At 38.5% G+C, this 17,449-nt stretch overlaps 2 protein-coding genes across 6 annotated transcripts in view; one reads left to right on the top strand and one right to left on the bottom strand.

Moving 5' to 3' along the window:
* Positions 1 to 832: 832 nt before the first annotated feature.
* Positions 833 to 9,522, bottom strand: golt1ba (golgi transport 1Ba). 2 transcript variants are annotated; one of them, XM_028570147.1, is made up of 5 exons: positions 9,357 to 9,522; positions 7,589 to 7,680; positions 5,745 to 5,923; positions 4,028 to 4,109; positions 833 to 1,622 (listed from the first exon to the last, which is right to left on the bottom strand). In XM_028570147.1, exons 1-5 carry the CDS (start codon positions 9,370 to 9,372, stop codon positions 1,584 to 1,586), a joined length of 408 nt encoding a protein of 135 aa, XP_028425948.1. In that variant the 5' UTR covers positions 9,373 to 9,522; the 3' UTR covers positions 833 to 1,583. The 2 variants fall into 2 exon arrangements, with proteins under 2 accessions (XP_028425948.1, XP_028425947.1); XM_028570146.1 differs by having other exon boundaries at positions 9,190 to 9,506.
* Positions 9,349 to 17,449, top strand: part of recql (RecQ helicase-like) — a 22,804-nt gene continuing 14,703 nt past the window's right edge. Inside the window, exons 1-6 of one of the 4 annotated variants that reach the window (XM_028570139.1) lie at positions 9,349 to 9,530; positions 12,243 to 12,415; positions 13,253 to 13,344; positions 15,228 to 15,461; positions 16,100 to 16,279; positions 16,978 to 17,084. In XM_028570139.1, coding sequence (XP_028425940.1) covers positions 13,320 to 13,344; positions 15,228 to 15,461; positions 16,100 to 16,279; positions 16,978 to 17,084 — 546 coding nt within the window. In that variant the 5' untranslated portion in view covers positions 9,349 to 9,530; positions 12,243 to 12,415; positions 13,253 to 13,319. The other 3 variants (XM_028570142.1, XM_028570141.1, XM_028570140.1) reach the window with 3 other exon arrangements.

Raw genomic sequence — 17,449 nt, 5'->3', positions numbered from 1 at the left:
TTCATCACAGGCACTTTATTACATTTTATAAGACACTTTCTTTTCCTTGCACTAGAAAGGTTGCTACTTACCATGAAATAAGCTAACTTTGCCAATATGACCAGGTTTCCAGTCAAAGACTAGATTTAAGCAGCACGTTTCAAGTGTCTGCTAGTAGTGTAGTACATTTTAATTAATTAATTTAATTAAGTAAAACCAATGGCTGCTTCTTGGAAAACAGGAGGTCCAAAACCTGATGATGCGGCTTAGGAAAACAGTTAAATGTGCCTGGCAACACCAGCATTTAAAAAAGATAAAAGCTGGAGAGAAATCCACCAACTCTGGTTGGGTGTAAAATGCTATACAAAGAGACATGGTGTGTAGACAGTTATGAGACATTATTACAAATTATAGGTTTCTTCAATAAACTGAATCTTCAGTATTTTTACTCGTTAATGACTGAGCTACCTTGCTTGCTACTGCCAGTTGGCAAACCAGCTAGCTTGGAGAGCATTTTTGACCGACTTGCGCTAATTGGTTCCCGGCTGGCTAGCATGTTAGCCGTTAGCTCACCAGCTACAGTAGCTTGCTAGCTATCAGGGTGCAACATTATCTTTTTTGTCCACCAGCCAAATGGCTAGTGAATGTTCAAATTTGACCAGCCACTCATTAGATTACCATTGTTTTTTTGGCTGGTGAGTGAAGCAAAGCTACCAGCCACATGCATATTTTACCATGGTTTGGCTGGTGGATGGTGCACATTTTGTACCCCGATACCTAGCCTTATGAGTAGTCACTACATCATCAAGCTTCTAGCACCACCTGGATTAACTTCACCATCCACGTGTCATCATGAATTAGGTGTTGCTACTTTCTGGTGTGACCAGACTTTAATAGTAGTAGTAATAACAATAGTAACAAATACCATAGCACCTCACCATACATGAAGTAAAGCACAGATTGTTTAAAAAATAATTTATACAGAAGTAGTCATTGGCCAACCGTAAAACAGAAATGACATGTAACATAGGGAAATTATTACACTCGCCACACTTGGTATTTGAACAGCTGCGGGACAAAAATTAACAAAAGTGTCACAGAAAGCAAAGAGACAAAATGCTGGACTTAAAAGCTTTTGTCCAAATGAATTCAAAGCACATGCACAGAAATGTGGCAACATGGCAAGCTGTCGATCCCCTTCTCATCCTTGTGGAGGGTCAGTGGTTTTGTCTTTTTGTTCCACAGAGTAAGAAAGTCACGGAGTCAAAGGTGCTTTGAGGGGATCTTCCATCCTCCGTCCATTTTCATGCCAGATGCACTCAACGGTGAAGGATCAATAGCATTTGGAATATTTATTGTAGTGACCTTAGAAACTCCACCCTTTAGTAACAGACTGGTGGTGCGACGCTCTCTCTGATGAACCTTTGATTGGTAGCACTGACCAATGAAATTGCGGACAGACAGAAAGCAGTCTTTGCCTGCTGGAGGGGGGAGGAATATGAATGTATAACCTTAGCTGTTTTAAATCAGCCCGATGGGAGATCGCGTTGCTTTAAAAAACCTGCTGTCCTCAAACAGCCTTGTCTGGGTACAAAAAGTCACCTTTATACCATGGTGTTGCTCTCGCCCACTTTGTCCACATACTGAAAGAAGAAAAAAAAAAAAAGATGTGTTAAGTGTAATGTGGTTGCTTTTCAGCTTCTCTTCTAAAGCATGATCTGACACACAGAGTTGTGAGCTTTCAATGAGATGCAAAGTGTTAGAGTGGATTAAAATGATGCCTCGAGGATAATGTTTGCCCGCTATCCTAAAGCATTTTTAAATGGAAAGCATGCATGACTAAAGGGAACGCACCACAGGTGAACAGGACAACACAATTACTCCCTGTCATTTTGATTCATTTCTGGTTCACTTTTGGTTCATTTTTGGTCTATTTTTGAGGATTCAGTCTGAACAGAAATTCACTGAAACACTCACATCCTGTTATGTCCGATTTAAGAAAATGTTATCAGACCCATATACCAGCTTGTATTACTCAGTCTTTAGCGGTTTTTATTATTAAAGAGTAACTGTCAAAATGCTCTACATGCAATCTGTTGCTGATGTTAATAGACAACAGACTGAAGAGGAATCAGTCTGTAATCTGAACGTGTGTTCTGTTAACAGAATTAGCCTTCAAAGCAGTCAAATATCAAAACAAATTAAATGTTAAGATGAAATGTCGTTGAGTCGATTCTGAACCAATCAGCTAATAGATCAGCTGAGAGCCAGGCGTTTCCCAGCATGCCCTGGATACTGATTCATAAATAGTTTTGTTTAAATAAATGATAAATACATAGTTTTAGATAGATAATGAAAATATGAACTTTAACCAACATACACCCGTTTATTATTTTATTATTATCCAGTTGGATTTTATTTTTACAAAAAAAAAGCTTGGTCCACTAACCTGGAGCACATTTTTATTTTGAGACGTATTTAAGTGAGAGAAGGTCCTGTACCCTGGTGCAGAGTTGTAGAAAATAGTCAATGTTTTATTATTAACATAATAATTAATTCATTTTCTATTAGAGAAATATGGTTGTGTATCCTGTCAGTTATAGCTCTTAGGGGAAAAAAAAGAAAATAGGAATCGGCAAAACATTTTGAGATCAGAGTGGGCCAAGAAAAACTGCCATCTTGTTGAAAGTACCATTAAATGAATTACTTGGACTTCAAAGCCTTTGAATCTTGTTTTACCTGAGGTGTGTGCCTTTAAAGCTAAATGAATAAATTAAGATAAGAACAAAAAAAAAATTATGCATATGCTTTCTCTTTCATCATGAGATACTTGTTTTGTGAATATTGTAAAGCGAATTGAATAGGTTAGCATGCAAGGGAAAATCGGCAGTGACTGACCACGACTGCGGATTGTCCTCAGAGCCTTACGAAGGCTTTAATATAAAAAAAACAAAGACAGAGAGACATTCACCTCAAAACAAAGCTTCACACACACACACACAACAGCATGGAGCATGATGTCTATTAGCCACAAAACTCACTATGTGCTAGATAAAATTTCACATTTTTTATATTCGAATAATATTTGAATATTTAATGCTCATATGCAGCCTGTATGTACCACACTACTCAGACTTATGCATTGTCAATGCCACTATAAAGCATGTGGTTGTTGTTAGACGTTCTGTCCACTAGAGGGACTTCCAACATTAGCCTGGCCTTGAAGCAACCTTTTCTTGCAGATGGTCTCATTACTGAGAATACAGCTATTCGAAGGTAATCTATGAAGTCAAACCTAACTCTGACAGCTCTAGGTCAGCTAACATTAACTTTAGCTGTCTCCATGAAGCTCCTATAACTCACGACGCAGTTAGGAAACAAGAAAGAGCTAGCTCATGAATAAGCATTTTGGCTCGGTGGATTTCGATTTTAAAGTCATGTTAAAACTATTTCCCATCCTTCTTATGATTTCCAGCCGCTGCCTGTCACTAATGTTAGCTAACAATGCCTTGTGTTTCTCACTCCCGTAACTTATTGTTCATCAGACGTGACATGAGAAGAGGGAGATTAGCTAACGTTAGTCAACTTATTTATAAAAAAAAAAAGTAATTTCAGCATTCGAATAGTGTTGATTTTTTTTACTATTCGAATTATATTCGACTTTCGGAATTCGTTCCAACAGCCCTAGTGCTAGAACAGTGACAGTCTCCATTGGAGACTTCATACGTCTTAAAGACTGGAGATAAAGCCCAGATGAACCTGACCTCTCTTCATTTCCACTTTTTTGTTATTTAAATACTCAGATTTGGAGTCCTTTGAATGAAGCTCTTACAACATTTATAGGCACTATTCCAGGAAAACTCACAGCATCGTTTTATTAAACTAGCTGTAATGTGCAGGAGCTGAGCGGTCAGTGGATCAGGAGCACTTTGGATAATCTGTTATAGTTGTTGGTGTTTAAACTGGGTGATTAATAAACAAGAAAAAGCCATGCTGTGTGTAAACAAAGCAAAGCTGCAGGACTGCTGCAGTGCTGGGTAATACATACTGCACTGATGAAGGGCAGGTTCAGGATGGAGCCTAGGACTGGTATTCTTCTGATAAAGCCCACGACAACTGGGAAGAAACCCCTGGATAGGATGAGAGTGACAGAGAGAACAAGTTAGTCAGAGTCCTAATACAGAGTTTCTGCAGGTTTCACAAAGTTCAAATTTAAGACTTTATAAAACCATTATGAATAAAAAAAATGTTTTCAAGCCAAGTATCACTAAACTTGCACTTCCCCATAGCTAAAGAATAAAATCGGTTTTATGTCTGTGGTACAATCCGAAAAAAGACTCACACCAATAACACAAAAGCTGATTGGCCTCAATATAAGTTACATGTTGGTCTCATTTGTAGTCGTAACACAGCAAATTATATTTGGACTAGTGAAGGAAAGAACTACAACACCGCTACAAGAACTACAACACCACAGAATGCAAAAAGAATGAGCATTAGTGTTACATGGACGTAGGAAAATTAAGACCCGTTTAAAATTATTTAAGACCTAAAACACAATACTTCAGCTAATTTAAAGGATCATTCCGGCACAAAATGAACCTAGGGGTTAATAACATATGTGTACCGAGTCAAAAAGTTCTCTGGGATCTGTTTTCATGCTAATCAAATGTGTCTCTAGCTTTAAACAAGCTACCGCAAACCGGTGGTTAGCTGCTAACGCTAGCTTTCGGGGCAGAGGGTAAATCGCTATTTTATACCACTAACCAGGCTCAAAATAGCACCACACTTCCACAGTAGCATAATGAGAGTCCCTACATGTAAACCAAAGCATTGAGAACTTAGTAAGTGTGCAGAGAGTTTATTAAAAAGATAGATTATAAAGACAGTAGCGTTCATGTTTTACATGCAGGCGCCATCTTGGAAAACAGGCATGAGCAGTCAAACGACCGAATGTAAACATGAACGCTACATTAAGACCCCGCGTAAACCCTGTAATAAAGATAACTGCTTGGAACAGAGAAAGACAATTCATGTGGACAAATAACATCTTTTCAACATCATAGATTATTTGCTCTTAACATTAAAAAAGGTCGTATTTGATCAAAATGCTTTTTGTGTCGTTTACCTTCCTGGGTGTTCTGTTCTACTACTGATAGTTATTGTAATGAGCCATATGTACGTGTCAAACTGTACGACAAACATGACTTCAAGTCTTAAGCCATGCTAGCAGACTTTTTTGTTCATGACTTTCAGAGAAATTTAACCAAACCCTCTTCAATTAAATCTCTAACTCTGTCTCAATTTAGGGACTGGGTCCTGTGAAGGATGTGAAGGATTATTTTGTTATAAAAAAGGGTATTTGTGGAGGACCTGAAGGCTTGTAAAACCCTCAACCTGTACCCAAATTTGTTAGTGTAGCCTCACATAGACCAAAACTAAGGGTGCATCCCTTCAGATACTCCTCTGCATCTTATAACATTAGAATGATGCCCAGAAAGTTCAGTAGCTTTAAGCTTTAAACTTTAACTTCTACACACAATGAAAACATGGCACATAGGGCAGAACGTGTCACTCCAAAATCCACCGTTGGGTAAAAACAATCCCGTGCAACGTCCATGACACACTTCTTTTTTTTCCGCCTGCCAGTGAGGATCTTGAGTGGGAGGTTCATACCCCCAGTTCCACACCCCACTGTGCAGGTGCAGTGAGCATCGTTAATCTGCTGTGTGCGTTTCTCAGTTTGTGCCTTGGCTTCCTCTTACCTAAACAGGAGGAAAAAGCCGTAGAACTCCAGCACCACTCCGACGATGGGCCAGCCAATCAGCACCACAAACACACCTCCCAGGAAGAAACTGGTGGCCTTCATCTTGTGCTTCTGGAAGAAGAAGCGGAAGGTCCTTTCCAGCCCGATGACAAAGGCAAGTCCAGCAACAAACAGGATCTGTAGTGAAAAAAGGGGGTTGTTCAATATTGGAGAGTGGTCCAATATAGGCCAATTGACACTGCAGGAACACCGCCACCTTTTCTTTTATCTTAACTAAAGAGTCTATTTCAGTTTTAGTCCCTTTTTTTGACTGTATCTTGGGTAGACTGCAGGAAAGCACTGGTTGGTGATAGTATTGATATTAGGACTAGGGGTGAAATTGAATTTAGTTACTGATGTTTAACCAGTTGTGTAGCTAAGCACTCAAATAATCTATAAACATGGGAACTAAGAGAACGGATGGCATTGCAAATGAAGAAAAAATAATAAAAATCAGCCAAATCACTCAAAAAGGTTTGCTAAACTGCTTACAGCAAAGTATGTAGATATAACGAAAATATGCGACAACGTTGTTGAATATCCCAATATTATTTGCGATAAATAAACAGATATTTAAGTGTACTCAGTTCTGCCTTTCGGTATTCTGCTAATATACAGCAAATTTCTTAAAAATTGAAATAAAATAATTTCCAACATAATTTTAGCTAGCTAGACTATCTGTCCAATCTGAGTTTTCTCTCGCACAAATGCAGCGGCTCTGTGCGGAGTTTGGCACTGCCCATGATGATTGTGATTGGTTAAATAATATATTACATAAAAACACTGCTGATATGTTAGACGAAATACTTAAAGTGCTCATATTATGCTCATTTTCAGGTTCATAAATTGTATTTAGAGGTTTATATATATATATATATATATATATATATATATATATATATATAACACATGGTTTAATTTTCAAAAAACACAATTTTTTGTTGTACTGCACATTGCTGCAGCTCCTCTTTTCACCCTGTGTGTTGATCTCTCTGTTTTAGCTACAGAGTGAGACATCTCACTTCTATTCTATCTTTGTTGGGAGTCGCACACGCTCAGTAAGTACTGCTAGCCAGTCAGAAGCAGAGTATGAGGGCGTGCCCTGACAGTACCTAGGTAAGGACTACTAGCCAGTCAGAAGCAGAGTATGAGGGCGTGCCTGACAGTACCTAGGTAAGGACTACTAGCCAGTCAGAAGCAGAGTATGAGGGCGTGCCCTGACAGTACCTAGGTAAGGACTACTAGCCAGTCAGAAGCAGAGTATGAGGGGCGTGCCCTGACAGTACCTAGGTAAGGACTACTAGCCAGTCAGAAGCAGAGTATGAGGGCGTGCCCTGACAGTACCTAGGTAAGGACTACTAGCCAGTCAGAAGCAGAGTATGAGGGCGTGCCCTGACAGTACCTAGGTAAGGACTACTAGCCAGTCAGAAGCAGAGTATGAGGGCGTGCCATGCTAGCAGCTAGGCGAGCATTATAACGTGTGTTACAAAGTGACCACGTTTGTCTCTGAAGTAAAGGCTGGACTACAATAGAGCTGTTTGGAGCAGTTTGTGAACAGTGTTTTCTGTTGGAGATGGTAAGTCCCTTTGGGGTGGACTTTGGAAGCCTATTACATGCACAAAAGATATATAACACAATAAAGGAAAGGGAAAAGCCAAAAAGCATCATATGAGCACTTAAAAACTTATTTTACACCAAGTGATGCAAACAGTGTCAGCACCAGCTAATATGGAGAAAATAAACTTTTACCTGTGTGCTTGTCAACATCACATCATTTCAGTTTAATTAAGCAGGAACACTCACATTTCCAATAGCCAGGAGTGCTTTGTCAAAGAACAGGATCATCCCGAAGAAGAGGAAAAACACGCCGAAGCCTGTTAATCCCATTCCAATCTCTATAGGACACACAAATACCACAGGGTTTAATTATTCCATCCGAGTATGTCACTTATGTGGACAGCTGGACAATATGATAACCAATATATGATTGGCTACCATTTGACCTTAAATTTGTTTGCATGTCACTGACTGTTTTACTCTGAAGCACACACCTAGAAAGGGAAATTTGCATTAAGTGTGGCCAATTAGGAATAATATAAACTTCTTGTCACAGACATGTGCTATAGAGGGAGAACAGTTGAGCATTTATTTATCATTTTCAATGCTGGGTATAGGGATCACACAAATTAAGTATTAAAGTTGGCAGACCTGGTTCAATTTCAAACAGCACAATTATTTTTTAAAGCAAAAAAATAATCAACTACCAATGAATATTCATAAAATGTTCACTCAAAGGGGATTATTCAATTTTAAAACTGTAAAGGTGCGTATGACCACAGGGGACAGGGAAGAATGGGTTTGAATAACATTGTCTGTATGTTGTTTATTTATTTGGATTTGTTCTAAGCTTCCCTTTTCATTTTAATGTATTTATATTTATTTATTTTTTGAATTTCTGAACAAATTTCTATTTTTGAGTAAAATAAATAAATATGCAAGGAATTATAACATACAATTGATATGAATATATGAGAAATAAATTGTATTTAGGAAGATACTTGTTAGGTAAAGTTACATGTTCAAAAAATATGAGAGGAAGTGTGTTAATTAATGAAGGATTTATAGCGAAGGAGTGGGATTATATAAGTGTATAGTTCTTCCCACTCCTTTTCGGACACGTAAAAAAGAAAACAAAATCAAGTGTTTGTTATTATGGATCTATGCTATGCTATCTATATTATTATTTACTGTATGACCTGATTTTCTGGTTTCTTTTAAATACATTTCAATAAATCAATCAATGTGAGTTTTCATTGCTTTCCTGGCCAAACCACAATCAGTCCCCAGCTAGATCTGATGAACCCAGGACAGCTTGTCCTGCATGCTGCCAAGCCATAGACTGCTTCTTAATCAATAGATTCACACTGAACTGCATTGGTTCGCTATGTGAAGTACCACAACAATGTGTTGGGTACCTCTACAAGCAAACCCGTTAATACATATTAAAACAATAATGAAAACAAATTAAAGTCAATATTTCTAATGAAAGCCACAGTGACAATGAAAACAGTAACGTTCATTTCACTTGAGCTTTCACTAGACCTCAGGTACTTACTTTCTATTTGAAGCTTTTTAAATACGGACATACAACATGGACGTTATGTTACTTTCAAGTCAGGGACTTGGCATGGAGCCACACAACTAGTAATGTTAGTGGGAGTTAGATGTTATGTTATTTGGGCTAGAGGTTATGGAACACCATGAGAGAAGAAAAAAAAAAAAATCAAGCTAACTTTCTTGCTAATTGCTAACGCTAGTTAAGGGGCTGCTGCAGCTCCGATGTAGCCGGTTTCATATAGACAGGGCAGCGACATACAGAGATGCTCTAGTACAAAGGCTCTTACTTTGGGAGTCCGTGAGCGAAATCATCTTGACGCCGAATAAACGGGTGAAGATAAAATAGAAAAAGAGAAAATACTAAAGTAGCATTCAAGTACTTCTCTAACAATAATTTGGATGACAGCTGCTCACTGCAGCAACAGAGCAACAGCCACGTCTTCCGGAAACACACCTTCTAGCGATGTCATCTTCCGGAACAGCGCCGTGTTGCATTCAACGTGGCAATTTGATCCAGAGACATATCCGTTAGAAAACACATTCGTTCTTGCGAAGTGGGAGGAGATGTGGAGGCTAGCGTGGGAACGGGCCGGGTTACCATAAGTGTCATGGTTTCTCCCAGACAATGGTATGTGACTCACACTTGGAGCAATTCTAGCCTGTTTATGGATAACGTTACGGAGTTCTCCCGGCTCAGTGTCAATCCCCTCTAGAAACGTTTTAAACCCTCTTCTTTAAGAAAAATACATAAAAACATCTAAATAGACGTTACTAACTACAATTTGCATCGGCATTTCGGTAAGAAACACCCAATATGACTATTTGAATGTTTAACACTATGGTTTTACTGCTGATTCTTTTTTTTCTTCTTTCAATTAATTCTTTATTGTACAGAAGTTCATTTACAAAGGTACAAAAATAGGCTGTACGTAGTACATATAGAACATGGATGTATTAAAAGAACAACATAGAATAGACCTTACAAAACAGGAACTAAAGAAAAGACAATGCCATAAACAAAATGAAGAAATACAAGTACATTTAATAATGCCAGAGTTTGTGTCATATAATTTCATATTGTAATCATTTAATAAATTAAAGGTCTTTATGGCTTTTTTTTGTTTTTAATATTAAATAAAATGGTGCTAAATTGCTTAAATGTATTGATAAAGTGCAGGAAGGTTGGTTTAATTGGCTCCTGGACATTTTTCTTATGGTTTGGCAATTTAAAAAAAAATACTAAAGCGTTGTATGATAGCCTATACATCATGTTATTTTTTCAAATCTTTCATTGGCTTAAATAGAGCATCACATCAAACTTATCTAAGTTTCTTTTTTACATCCATCCAGAACATTCTTGAACATATACAGTGAAAAAATAGATAGGAACTACTCTCTTCTTCTAGTCCACAAAAATAACACATAAAATCAATATTTACTTTGTATCTTTGTAACACAAGTTTAACTGGGTAAATTCTATGTAATATCTTGAAAGACAATTCCTTAATCTTGTTATTGATACAGTATTTATCACAAATTGTCCATTCTTTCTCCCACTGCATATTATTAAATAAGGAATACCAAAAACATCTAGCTGAAGGGACAGTCAACTAATATGTTTGTTATCTTTCAATAACTTATATTAGTTCCACCAATATAAATATATATAATAATCATAATTGAAAGGTACAGTTCTAGAGTTTCGTAGAAGTATAAGTACACCTTATGGTATAGCATTGAAAAGACTTTATAAGATAATAAATAAATATCTTGATGATTGACCAACTGTCAGTATTCAATTTTTAAAGCATGTGATAGAAGATAGTCCTATTTTTTATATCAGATGTTTCTATTGTTCCATATGAAGTGCCTATGGGGAGAAAAGTTATGTTTGTAGGCTAATAACCAAACTGTCTGTTATTGCCTATGGAAAGCTGCCAAATTAATAGGGATTTAATCAACAGAGAAGTCCCATTTTAGTAGGAAATTGATACCACCAACTGGATCAGACAGCTAATTGGGAAAAATATTCCAAATGCTATCCTTGTTTTTTAGGTATTTAATAATTCACTTAATCTTAAAAGAATTATTAAGAGTAACATCTAGAATTTCCAGACCTCCATTTTTTTCTTGTAGCCTATAACACAACAGTCCTTTTTTAAAATAATGAGACTTATTCCTCTAAATTAAATTGTAAAGGGCCTTGTGTCCTTAATACCATTCTGTGGAACATTAAGTGACAAAGCACTAAACAGACCTGGATATTCCTTCCGCTTTAGATAATAGTATACTACAATATAAGGAGTAGTGTGTCTCGTTAGCTAATGATTCAATTTCTTCTTCATTTTTTTAGAGACAATTGAAACGAAGTTCAAATAACTTTTTTAACTATTAAGTGAAAATAAGACAGATTTACTAATATTAATTTTTAAACCCGAGAACACACTAAATTCTTCAATAGGCTACATGCCACTGCTTTTTAATCTAATTTTAATCTTTAAAAAAGAAGAAGCGTAATGTCAACAGCAACCGATGATAGGCCTGGCCTACTTTATTTCTTGTAAACAAGACAAGATAACGTTTTCGAGAGAGATAGGCCTACACAATACCAGAAAAGTTCCCTTAGGCTACATTTTCTCTCTACGTGCATTGTGCAAATATGAAACTCGTATAAAAGAGAACACATTGCCAAAAAACATAGCCTATAACAAAAAGAAAAATGTATCTATAGTTTCAACACTAGGGGGGGATAAAGATCTATGTAAAAAACGTTACAGCTGATTGCGGCTGAGGCTTATTGGTATTGTAGTATTTAGAACTGTCAACCGACCTGTCTCAGCGTGCCAAACTTTTGGACAGCACATGATTTTCAGAAACAAAGTTGAACGAGTTAAAATCGGTGGCCATAACATACATCCCATTAGGGAGAATCCCGTGTTTCTCTGTAACATTTAGGAAATATAAAAGGAACAATTAAACGACTCCTCCCACTTTGCAACTTGTTATAATGAATCATTTTAACATCTATATTTATAATATATACTCTGCTGGAAATATGTATCTTCATCTACACACACACACATAACACACTGGATTGCATATGACAAGAATATTTACTGAAAATGAGAAACATTTCAATTAGAAAGGTCATTTTCCACTGAACATCTAGCCTATGTTGAATGCACCACACACATTTGTTTGCATGCAGTTGTCCCGGCCGGTTTTGCTCAGGCAAGCGCCGATGTTGACGTGCGATAACAGGATATTTTTGGTCTCCCAGGTTAAGTATTCAACGCAGATTGCACAAGCACTATTCATGATATACTTTTTTTTTTTTAAGTGTCAATCCTGCAGCAGGAGGCGGAAGTTGTAAGCAGCCTGGCAGGCGGAACGCAGGGCGGTAATTGTTTGTGCCGGGGCGGGCGGTGTGTGGTCTATGTGTGGTCTGCTATAGCAACCGTGAAGTGGACTCACCAACAGTGAAGAAAGTGGCCTGGACGAAGTTGCGAAGTGGTCAGTCATTTGTATTTTATCATTTTTCAAAGTCTTGTCCCTGACGTATTAACGTTAGCTAACTTTGCTCACAACAGAGAGGGGTATTTTTCATGTAGCGAAGGTGGTTTAGAGCATCTTTAGCTTACTCTAGTTAGCTGGAGATGGCAGTGCTTAAACATGATGCTCCGATTGATATCCTTGTGTAAGGGTAATGATCCATTAACAAGCTAACGGCTAACGTTAACGGTAACTCGCTGCTCCCTGTGGGCTGAAACCATAGACAGTATATAAGGCTGAAACAGGTGCAGCGTTGTCGACTATTAGCTAAATTAGCTTATGTTAAGATAAGTAGCTAGTTGTGGTAAGTTAAATTATGTGGATTGATAAGACTAATGAGACAAAATGTGGCATTTAACGTTGTAACCACAATTCATATTTGGTTATCTTTGTTCTGGTTACATTGCGCCGTTATAGGGGAATTGACAATTGCTAAATATAATATGAATGTTCCACAAGACTATTATTAAAATCATGTATCTAATGTATAAATACTGAATCATTTATATAAAAATCTAATTACTGAATGCAAAACACTAAACTAAAAGTAGAAGTAGGGTATTCATTTACTTAAACAATAACTCAATAGTAAATATGAGCACCTATAATCAAATTGCTGTCAGTTAACTGTAAATTAATGTTATTAAATTAAAGTAGCCCCAGTTTGTGCCTCTCATCTGAACAAACTAGGGACCAGCATAACAAATAAGATATCAATTTGTGAAAAGTCAGTTCAATGTTAAAAGAAATCAGTACTTTAAAATGGAATTTTGCTTCGCATGCCTTTCTGTCTTACAGGAAATGATATCAACATCTCTGACAGTCTGATGGTTGGCTTCTTTCTGAGCAAATCAGTCTGAGAAATATGGATGGTGGTGGCGGAAATAAAGGTAGGTCTGTTCTTTCCATGCCAAGAAACAAACAAAGTTTTATTTGCATGAAAAATGAGCCAACCCTTATTAAAGACCCAACAGTGCTAAGATGTAAACAGTTGCATGGTCCTCTGGGATAACCCTGCAGTTGTTTTTGAATGAGAGAATGGGGATTTCGTGGGGACTGATGACAAATAACACCCTGCCTCAGCTTTAAAGAAACACTGGGGGAGGTGCAAAGAGAAGGATCATTAGCTGTGGAGGTGTGATCCTCATAGGATTACAACCTGTGCAGGTGTGAGACCTGACAGTCTTTCCTTGTCAACACTATGAGGATAACTCCACTGAGAGAACCTTGAGCACATGCTACTCTATAACATCCTGTCTCTCCCTGTTTCCTAATTTAATGCTAGGACTAAGTAGCCTAAAGTTTCTCAAATCCAAGGATTGGATAGGCGGACTTGGTTGAAATGTGAAAGAACAGTGGCAAGAAAAACAACTAATGAATCACTTAATTCTCATTGGCTGCCCACCTACGTTGCAGGTATATTGACAATTTCACCCGTCAATGGCAAAATTCACCTGCATTTGGCGCATGGTTGGGTGTTAATTTCAGGCCCTGGTGACAAGTAGTGTGAAACTCACTCCTATTGAAATTTGGGGAAGCCAATGAGAATTAAGTGATTTATTAGTTTTCTTTTGCATTTCAACCAAGTCTGCCCATCCAATCCTTGGATTGGAGCTCAAAAAAGTTTGGCGACACATTACAGGGGTAAAGAGGCCCGCTGAAACAAGCAACCAGCAAAAGATGAGGATGATTTGAAGAACAGTAAATGAAGATGTTTTAATACCAAGTGGACCGTTGGCGACAACGGCAAGCAGTGACAGTGACTTGACAACACTTGTAACACCTGAACACACCTCCCTGTAAGACCAGCACGCCCATGGGCACACAGATGGGCGCAGGTGCATTTGCTATTTAAAGGGGAACTATGCAGTTTTTTTTAGTTTAATTTACCTTAACTGAACAGCTTCGGAGTCATTGGAATGGTTATATGACTTTTTTTCGAGTTGAATGGTGGTCGTCTTGCTTCCCCCTAGCGCCTGTGAGTGGAAAAACCACCCTTGCAACTTTCAGCCGGCGAGCAGCAGCCTCAGCGTCCGGAAATATGGCGTGATATCAGGTCTCGCGATGTAACGAATTGCTGGCAAGCGAGGAGTCAGACACAAGTAAACATAGGAGCTGACATATATCTATTCCGAAGCTGTAGGGGGAGCTCTATAGAGAAAACTGTGAGCAAAAAGCGAAAACGGCGAAGAAATGGCCAAAACTGCATAGCGCCCCTTTAAACGACTCAGGCGCTGGCCCCTTGTGTCTATACGATTTAGTGTCAGCAAAAATGCCTTTTGATTGAGTTTCCTCTAAGAAAAATGATCCGAGTGAATTTAAGCTTTTATTGTGAAGTGTAGAAATTGTTTTTATTGAGTTTCCTCTTAGCAAAATGCTGAGATGGACCTTTATTGTGAAGGGTAGACACGGAAGAGCCAGCGTTAAGGCAGCGCTTTTTTTCCCCTCACCCTTTTTCTGCGGTCTTTTAGGTTTATTCACAGTTTAATATCCAACGCTGTCCAAACTCCTCCAAATTCCAAACCCCAAGTTCATTGGGTACCCAGGAAACCAAGTGTGGAGTAGACTGGATGAACGGTTCACGAGATATTTCAAAGACAGAACACACACACAAACAAACACACACACATAGATATGTTGACAACCGTTGGATGGAATCTTTCCTGCCTGCCTCAGGGTCCTGGAAGGTCTGCAAATTGCCGCCAATCCACCTCTCAGCAGAGGGAATCAACAGATGGCTCACAGTGTTCCTGGTGTGTTTGTTCCTGTTCAGATGTGCAGGCGGAGCTGGACTCAGTGGAGGCCGAGCTGGAGTTGGTGGAGCTGCAGATCGCGGAGCTCCTGCAAAAGCAGGCGGAGCTGACTTCTCGTAAAGACGCACTGCTGCAGCGGCTGGAGGAGGCCTGTGATGCTGCGCAGCCGTCCTCTTCATCCTCATCTTCCTCAAAATCATCTGGACCCCATCCAGCAATGAGCAAGCAGGAGATGCAGCTCTATGATGGCACAGGTACTCTACACACATATACAGTTAGTCAATAAGTTGATAACTTTTGTTAATCATTTTATGTAGAGATGGCCCGATACAATTTTTTTGCTTACCGATTCCGATACCTGAACTTGCGTATTGGCCGATACCGAGTACCGATCCGATACCAGTGTGTCATATATTTTATTATGTTTTAACAGCTGTATACTACTATCCCTGTATGGATGTGATATGATTTCTATCTTTGTTGTCGGTCTGGCTCAGGTTAAACTCTTTGTGAAACATGAACAAACACAGAACTTTCTTTTATTTTCCAGTTTGACAGTCAGTTATAATGGAAAAAGAACATAAATAAACCAATTTAATGTAGATTTTCTTTAGGGCTTTATTACGTGGTATCGGATCGGTGAATAAACTCCAGTACTTCCCGATACCGATACCAGCGTTTAAGGCAGTATCGGAGCCGATACTGGTATCGGTATCGGAACATCTCTAATTTTATGTATATATTTGTTTCTGTATTCATTTTTTATTTTATAATATTGTTTAATGTATTTGTTTTTTAATGTTTGCACCATTCTCCAAGGCAAATTCCACATATGTGTAACTTATTGTGACTATAAAGCCTTTTCTGATTCTGATCATTTGATGTTTGGTAGATTTTCCATGGTCCAAAGAAGTGGAGCAGCACCTGAAGGACTCGTTCCAACTCTCCACGTTCAGACCACTGCAGCTGAGGGCCATCAACCTGACCATGTCAGGCAAAGATCTGTACCTGGTGATGCCCACAGGAAGAGGGAAAAGCCTCTGCTACCAGCTGCCTGCAGTCTGCTCCAAGGGTACACTGAGACACAAATACACAGTGTTGGATCTAAACTGGGGTGACCTGAGGCCTGTACTACAAAGCAAGATTAATGAGAGGGTTAGCAAAGTCTGTTGAGTCTAAAGCCAGGGTTTGCCTTATCAAGAAGGAGACTCTCTTTTTAATCTGGCTAGATCGCCAGGATACCTTATGTCGCTCTGCTAACCTGGTCCGGACCAGTTTTTGTTCCAGGTTTTGTCTTGATATCGGCTCAAAAGCTCTTTTCACTTATCAAGTGCTTTGGAAATAGCATCACTCAATAGTCAATATTCAGTCTATGAGCGATACAGATTCTCAGCTGAAGGAATACGTTGCATATATGGAAATGAGCTGTAATATTACTTTAGTCATGCCACTGAACCGGCTGTGCAGTTACAGTTGCGCATACTGTATGCATATGTATTTTATTTGTAAAGATTAGAGAATCCATTAGTTTACTGGTATTTATCACAGATAATAGTCAATCAATTAGCATTGTCAAACTTTGTTTGTGGCACAGGTCTCAACAAACCAAATGTGGGACAAAGTGTGTGTGTGTGTGTGTGTGTGTGTGTGTGTGTGTGTGTGTGTGTGTGTGTGTGTGTGTGTGTGTGTGTGTGTGTGTGTGTGTGTGTGTGTGTGTGTGTGTGTGTGTGTGTGTGTGTGTGTGTGTGTGTGTGTGTGTGTGTGTGTCAGGTTTTACCTTGGTTGTCACTCCCCTGGTGTCCCTGATGGAGGACCAGATCATGTACCTGAAGTCCATTGACGTGTCCGCAGTAATGCTGAATGCGTCCAGTAGCAAGGTAGCAACGTATTCACTTGTTTTTCACTTCATCTCACCTCTTAGTCTGTTGATCTCTTCCAACGCTACTCTTTGACAAAACTGCATGAGCCTCAGATTTACATACACCCTTTTAAAGAGCAATTCACTTTTCATTCTTGAAAATATTCCCATATTGGAATTGAAATGTGAAGAAGAAAAAAAATCCTAAATAAATAGTAAAACCACACAAGCAAAACAGTAAACAAAACAGACTCTTGGGTTAACATAAATTGCACTTAAATAAATATAAGATATTTGGTACAGCGGTATAGAGAGTGATTCATTCCCTAACAGGCAATGGTTAGGACCTTTTGTTAATAAAAAGTGCAAAGTAACAACTACAGT

This window comes from Perca flavescens, chromosome 23 (genome assembly GCF_004354835.1).
Source record: "Perca flavescens isolate YP-PL-M2 chromosome 23, PFLA_1.0, whole genome shotgun sequence".
Classification (NCBI taxonomy): Eukaryota; Metazoa; Chordata; class Actinopteri; order Perciformes; family Percidae; genus Perca; species Perca flavescens.
This window is presented reverse-complemented; position numbering and strand designations above follow the sequence as displayed.

Coding starts and splice junctions, on each gene's coding strand:
- golt1ba (XM_028570146.1), bottom strand. CDS start 9,214: ATGATTTCGCTCACGGACTCCCAAA. Junction 5,924..7,588: donor CACTCCTGGCTATTGGAAAT/GTGAGTGTTCCT, acceptor TTTTCACTACAG/ATCCTGTTTGTTGCTGGACT. Junction 4,110..5,744: donor GGCTTTTTCCTCCTGTTTAG/GTAAGAGGAAGC, acceptor CATCCTATCCAG/GGGTTTCTTCCCAGTTGTCG.